Raw genomic sequence first — 7410 nt, forward strand, 5'->3', positions numbered from 1 at the left:
GGAAAAAGACCAGTAAGGGAAAGATGCCACGGGACTCAATTCACTGAGAGTCTCCTTACGTGTGCAACTCCAGGAATCCAGGAGGAGCAAGACCTCATCCTGCCCTCAAAGAACCCTCCATTGCTGGCAGGGACAGGTAAGTATGCAAACAACTAGAACTCGATAGATATTACCAGCAGTGCACGAGTCATGGTAGGGAAGTGGGAGTCTGGAGAGACTTGATCCAAGTGCCATTTGCTTACACAGTTTTCCTCCCAACATTTACTTTGGCCGGGGGTGGGTTGGGGGTGTGGTAAAATACATATAACACAAAACTTACCATCTTAACCTTTTTCTTTGGCTGCACTGAGGCTTGCGGGATCTTAGTTCCCCAGCCAGGGATCGAACCCATGCCCTTGACAGTGAAAGAGCAGAGTCCCAACCACTGGACTTCCAGGGGATTCCCTCTGATCTTAAGTAAACATTTCAGTGGTATTAAGTAAATTCATAATGGTGTGTAGTTATCACCACCACCGCTCTCCACAACTCTTTCTATCTCGTAAAACTGAAACTCTGTTCCCGTTCAACACCAACTCCTGCTCCCCTGGCCCCCACCCTCCCACTGTCTGTCTCTATGATTCTGATGACTCTAGGAACCTCGTCTGAGGGGAATCTGTGGTATTTGCCTTTTTGTGACTCTGCTTACACTTGTAAGTAGGGTGTGCCGGAAGCCAGGGCAAGGCAGGAGCCCGGATGGCCCTGAGATTTGAGTGCTCAGTGTGAGGGACCATCTGCTGGTGAGTGCAGCTGGAGAATCTGGTACCTCGACGAGTCCACAAAGACAGGCTGGGGTGTAAGGCTTGGGACGGGAGGCTCTTGTGTGATGGGGTGCAGGACCATTGTTTTGGGGCACCCTTTTCCTCACAGCGCCTGCTTTCCTTTTGGAGAATCAGCCTCGTCCTCCATAAGCACCCCCCTCCACCAGGGGGTGCTGTAAATTAGGTGCACTGTCCTCCCCTAGCCAAGGAGCAGGTACGGGACCCAGCTTAAGCCATTCACACTCTCTGGATTCTGGAATCTCAAGGTGAACTACCCAAGGACAGAAAAAGATGGGCGCTGACCCACCCCAGTAGAGGTGCCTGGAAGAGACAGCAGGGGACTCCCTGCTACCTGGACACCTAGAGTTACTAAGCCCTAATCCGGGTTGTAAGCCTGTTCCAGCCACCTGTCCAGTCTGTGAGCTACCTGGATTTCCCCTAACAAATTCTCTTTTTCTTAAGTTAGTCTGAACCTGGTTCTGTAGCTTACAACAACAAAACCCAAAGATCCCTGACCTCTTTTTTTTTTTCTTTTTTTAATTAATTTATTTTATTTTTGGCTACTTTGGGTCTTTGCTGGCCACGCGTGCGGGCCTTCTCTAGTTGTGGCGAGCGGGGGCTACTCTTCGTTGCGATGCGTGGGCTTCTCATTGCGGTGGCTTCTCTTGTTGCAGAGCACAGGCTCTAGGTGCACAGGCTTCAGTAGTTGTGGCGCACGGGCTCCAGAGGGCAGGCTCAGTAGTTGTGGCGCATGGGCTTAGTTGCTCCACGGCATGTGGGATCTTCCCGGACCAGGGCTCGAACCCGTGTCCCCTTCATCGGCAGGTGGATTCTTAAACACTGTGCCACCAGGGGAGCCCCCCTGACCTTTTAACAGGCAGTTTTATTAGTTTCCTAAGGCTGCTGTAACAAATTACCATAAGCTTCGTGGCTTAAAACAATACACATTTATCATCTTACAGTCCTAGAGGTCAGAAGTCCTAAAATCAAGGGGTGGGCAGGGCTGCATTCCTTCTGGAGGCTCTGAGGGGAATCTGTTTTCTTGCCCTTTCCAGCTTCCAGAGGCTGCCTGCAGTCCGTGGCTCACGGCCCCTCCCCCACCTTCGAAGCCAGCAGTCTACATTTCTAATCTTTGTGACTCTCACCCTCCTGCCCTCCCTTATCAGGACCCCTGTGATTACACTGAGCTCACCTAGGCAATCCCCATCTCAAGAGCCTTAACTCAGTCACACCTGCAAAGTCCCTTTTGCCATATAAAGTAATACGTTCAGGAATATATTCCAGGAATGAGGACCATTATTCACCTACCAGAGTGGCAACAACTCAACTGAGACAGAGAATTCAAGGGGAAGCGTAACACTCGCCACACCCAACAGTGCTGTGCTGGGGCGGGGGACAAAGCTAATGGTTCTGAGGAGCCTACAGGAGACGTCAATCCCAGGTAAACGGTGAGTGCCAGGCTCACGTCCTATTCTGTGTGTCCACACCCAGGGTGCTGTGAGCCCAGACGCTGCTCACAAACTGTCTGTTAACAACCTACTCAACTGCTTCCAAACGCTTCCCTGGCACAGCTCAGGCTCCGGGCATTTCAGCCCTGTCTGTTTTCTTCGTTACCTGAAGTCGATCCAGTACCAGCACTCTTGCTTCCATAAACACTTATTTTCTGAGAGAATGTGCAATGTCATAAACTCCTAGATTTCGTTCCTGATTCCAGGCCGCCACTAAGAATGACCTCACACGATATTAACGTGGAGGGGGTGTTGACAATGTGCTAGTGTCAGCCATCTCCCTGCTAATCCTCAGCAGTCTTCTGCTTTGCTTACAAAAATGCTTGGAATTGTTCTGAAGCAAAGTTTATTAAAATGTTCGTCTTTTCCCATCTACGTTAGTGACCAAATAACTCTAGGCTTTCTGAGAAATTTGTCTAATTTTTAAATACATTTTTTATTTTGGAATAACTTTAGAATTGTAGAAAAGTTCCAAGCATAGTCCAGAGTTCCCATATGTACACCTTTCACCCAGCATCCACTAATGTTAACGCTAGCATCTTATATAACTATGGTACATTTGTTGAAACTAAGGAATTAATGCTGGTATATTACTGCTAACTCCTGACTTTATTTAAATGTCACTAGTTTTCCCATTAATGTCCCCTTTCTCTTCCAGGATCTAGTCCAGGATATCACATGGCATTTACAGAAATTGCACGGGCTCCAGAGGGCAGGCTCAGTAGTTGTGGCGCATGGGCTTAGTTGCTCCACGGCATGTGGGATCTTCCCGGACCAGGGCTCGAACCCGTGTCCCCTTCATCGGCAGGTGGATTCTTAAACACTGTGCCACCAGGGGAGCCCCCCTGACCTTTTAACAGGCAGTTTTATTAGTTTCCTAAGGCTGCTGTAACAAATTACCATAAGCTTCGTGGCTTAAAACAATACACATTTATCATCTTACAGTCCTAGAGGTCAGAAGTCCTAAAATCAAGGGGTGGGCAGGGCTGCATTCCTTCTGGAGGCTCTGAGGGGAATCTGTTTTCTTGCCCTTTCCAGCTTCCAGAGGCTGCCTGCAGTCCGTGGCTCACGGCCCCTCCCCCACCTTCGAAGCCAGCAGTCTACATTTCTAATCTTTGTGACTCTCACCCTCCTGCCCTCCCTTATCAGGACCCCTGTGATTACACTGAGCTCACCTAGGCAATCCCCATCTCAAGAGCCTTAACTCAGTCACACCTGCAAAGTCCCTTTTGCCATATAAAGTAATACGTTCAGGAATATATTCCAGGAATGAGGACCATTATTCACCTACCAGAGTGGCAACAACTCAACTGAGACAGAGAATTCAAGGGGAAGCGTAACACTCGCCACACCCAACAGTGCTGTGCTGGGGCGGGGGACAAAGCTAATGGTTCTGAGGAGCCTACAGGAGACGTCAATCCCAGGTAAACGGTGAGTGCCAGGCTCACGTCCTATTCTGTGTGTCCACACCCAGGGTGCTGTGAGCCCAGACGCTGCTCACAAACTGTCTGTTAACAACCTACTCAACTGCTTCCAAACGCTTCCCTGGCACAGCTCAGGCTCCGGGCATTTCAGCCCTGTCTGTTTTCTTCGTTACCTGAAGTCGATCCAGTACCAGCACTCTTGCTTCCATAAACACTTATTTTCTGAGAGAATGTGCAATGTCATAAACTCCTAGATTTCGTTCCTGATTCCAGGCCGCCACTAAGAATGACCTCACACGATATTAACGTGGAGGGGGTGTTGACAATGTGCTAGTGTCAGCCATCTCCCTGCTAATCCTCAGCAGTCTTCTGCTTTGCTTACAAAAATGCTTGGAATTGTTCTGAAGCAAAGTTTATTAAAATGTTCGTCTTTTCCCATCTACGTTAGTGACCAAATAACTCTAGGCTTTCTGAGAAATTTGTCTAATTTTTAAATACATTTTTTATTTTGGAATAACTTTAGAATTGTAGAAAAGTTCCAAGCATAGTCCAGAGTTCCCATATGTACACCTTTCACCCAGCATCCACTAATGTTAACGCTAGCATCTTATATAACTATGGTACATTTGTTGAAACTAAGGAATTAATGCTGGTATATTACTGCTAACTCCTGACTTTATTTAAATGTCACTAGTTTTCCCATTAATGTCCCCTTTCTCTTCCAGGATCTAGTCCAGGATATCACATGGCATTTACAGAAATTCTTTTAAAAATGGCTGCTCTTTAAAAAAATTTTTAAAATTTAAATAAATAAATAAATAGCTGCTCTTTTCCCTTTTCAAAGCTACCTTCAAATACCTGTTAAACATTAGTCTTTAAACGACAGGCCTTGTGGAGTCAGAGCACAGGCGATAACGCTGACAAAGCCACGTAGGCTCAGACCCCTGGCCTTCCACAAAGGGCCAGTGAACCCACCAATTCACAGTTGCCCTTGGAGCTCCGGGATGGTGCTCTCAAGCAGCTTGTGTAGCTTCCCTGGGGCCTGAGGAACTGCGCTCCTGTACCCTTGTTCACCACCCTCCACCCGCATTGTTAGCAAAATAATGTTTGAAGCAAAGTTTACCTCCATCCTCTTCAGTGGGCTGATGGAACGGAAGTGGCACGCCCTTCAAACAGGAGAGAAGCTACGGTGAGGTTTTGCCCCCGTCACTGTCTTTGGTCAGGAATAGGGTGAGCACTGAATGGTGGTGTGTTTGCAGGTGTCTTACCCCTTGGAGCTAAAAGCCCAGAGTTGATGGTCCTGCCATTTTTCTTTACTGAGTGGCAAAGAAACCTGGGTAGCACAAGGTCACGGCTAAACTCATAAAACACCCAGCAAAAAGCAGGAGCAAAACAGGTGCCTGTAGGGTCAGGGTCCTGCGAGGTGAGGATGGGAGAGTAGGGTCCTGCTACTTCTTGCAGCCTCTGGAAATCTGTGGAGGATTATTGCTAGAGAAGGGACTGCTAAGCTACGGGCTATGGGCCAAAGCTGGCTACCGCCTGTTTTTGTAAGTAAACTTTTACTAGCACACAGCACACTCGTTGGTTTACGGGTTGCCTATGGCTGCTTTTGTGCTACGGTGGCAGAGCTGACATTGTGACAGAGACCATACGGCCTGCAAGAGCCTGAAATATTTACTGTCTGGCCCTTTAGGGGAACAGTTTGTGAGGCCCTGACCTAGAGGTAAGTCCCACTCTATAGACAGAGAATTGAGAAGCAAATAAATGGGCCCTTACAAAGGATGGGCTCTAGGACAGACAGAACTGCACACACTGTGCCTGCAGCAAACCGGGGGGGAGTGGGGGGGAAGGTCGGGGGACACCGGTACCTCGTAGAGTCTGGTGGCAACAAGTTTTCTACCAGTGGTGTTGATTCCTTCCATAACCACAACCTGAAAGACAGGCAGCAGACAGGCTTGCATCACAGGGGAGATGAACGGGAGGTCTGGAATAAGTTATACTCTGATAGAGTTAAAAGTATTGTCCAGGACTTCCCTGGTGGCGCAGTGCTTAAGAACCTGCCTGCCAATGCAGGGGACACGGGTTCGAGCCCTGGTCCGGGAAGATCCCACATGCTGCGGAGCAACTAAGCCCGTGCACCACAACTACTGAGCCTGCGCTCTAGAGCCCACGAGCCACAACTACTGAGCCCGTGCACCGCAACTACTGAGACTGCGTGCCGCAACTACTGAAGCCCGTGCGCCTAGAGCCCGTGCTCCGCAGCAAGAGAAGCCACCGCAATGAGAAGCCTGTGCACCACAAGGAAGGGTAGCCCCTCCTCGCCGCAACTAGAGAAAGCCCACGCGCAGCAACGAAGACCCAACGTAGCCAGAAAAACAAAGAAGTATTGTCCAGCTACTCTCATTCTGTAATTGTAAACTTGGGGGTATTTTTCTAGAAAACAAATCAAGGGGTTATGTTGGCGTAATAATAATTGTACTTTACATGGGTGACCTCATTTTACCTCTCTCCTGTGAGGGAGGAATTATCATCCCCATTCCACAGGCAAGGACACTCTGGTTTTGAGAGGTTAGTAACATCTCTGTAATCACCCGCCTTGTGGGGTGGAGCTGGGGTTTGAACCTGGCAGCAGATCCCAGAGCCAAGGTCTGAGCATATGGGGGAAGGGTGAAATCCCTACACTGGTGTCCCCTCTTGGGCCTGAGCTCCAGCTACACCTCACGGCATCAGACGTCAAAAGCGAGGGGCAGCTGGCCAGTGACGAAACGCTCACTCTTGGAGCCACAGCCCTCTACACATACTACGGAGCAAACAAGCATGCCCGTGCCCAGTGGGAGACACCCCTGATCTTACCTGTCCAGGAAACAGAGAATACTCTTTGAGCTCAGATAGATCCACTGGAATCTGAGCGCCTGAGGAATGCTCCCGATCTCCCTCAAGAACCACCGACTTGTGGTTCAGCTTCCCGTTGCTGTCACAGCCAATCTGGCCCAGCAGGGTGACGGGCTCCTGCAGAAGGTACACATAAGAATGACAGTCTTCGGGACCGGAGTTCAAAATCTGGTCAATGTGATGAAGAGCAAAACAGACCTTTTCAAACAACAACACACATTTTTTTTGTCGGGGCATCATTTTGAGCCTGAGGTGACCATAAACATCATCACTGGCTCCTTGGGGTGGAAGGACCCTTAAAAGGCATCTAGTCTGCCCACCACCTAATGCCTGAGCCCCTCTACGTGGCTGCCTGAGCCAGAGCATCTCTAGTTAAGAGGAACTTGCCCCCTCGCCACCCCCAGCAGCCCACGCGCCGCATCCCTGGATAACCGTTAACAAAAGCTCTCACTTACTGAGCTCACTAAACACCAGGCACCATTCTAAAGGCTTACGTGTATTAACTCATTTAATCCTCACAACAACCGGAGGTGGATGCTATTACTGTATCCATATTACAGATGAGAAAAACCAGTAACAGAAAGGTTAGATAATTTAGTCAAGGTCAAACAGTGGGAGAAGCCTGGGTTTGAAGCCCACAAGTTTGGCTCCAGGGCCATATCCTGAACCACACACCAGAGTGCCTCTTAACAGGAAGTTCTTCGTTAAGCTGAGCTGAAATTTCTCTCTCTGTGGCTTCCTCTATCCTGTTCCCACTCCCGGGGGCAAACTGAGGAAGTCTACTCTTTC

General features: G+C 49.1%; 1 protein-coding gene across 1 annotated transcript in view; it reads right to left on the reverse strand.

Moving 5' to 3' along the window:
- Positions 1–7410, reverse strand: part of POLA2 (DNA polymerase alpha 2, accessory subunit) — a 26612-nt gene that overhangs the window by 7289 nt on the left and 11913 nt on the right. The window contains exons 8-10 of the mRNA XM_007462010.1: positions 6583–6738; positions 5598–5660; positions 4853–4895 (exon numbers count right to left, since the gene is read on the reverse strand). Of these exons, the coding sequence (XP_007462072.1) occupies positions 4853–4895; positions 5598–5660; positions 6583–6738 (262 nt within the window). The remainder of the gene's footprint in view (positions 1–4852; positions 4896–5597; positions 5661–6582; positions 6739–7410) is intronic.

This window comes from Lipotes vexillifer, unplaced genomic scaffold (genome assembly GCF_000442215.2).
Source record: "Lipotes vexillifer unplaced genomic scaffold, Lipotes_vexillifer_v1.1 scaffold1129, whole genome shotgun sequence".
NCBI classification, from domain to species: domain Eukaryota; kingdom Metazoa; phylum Chordata; class Mammalia; order Artiodactyla; family Lipotidae; genus Lipotes; species Lipotes vexillifer.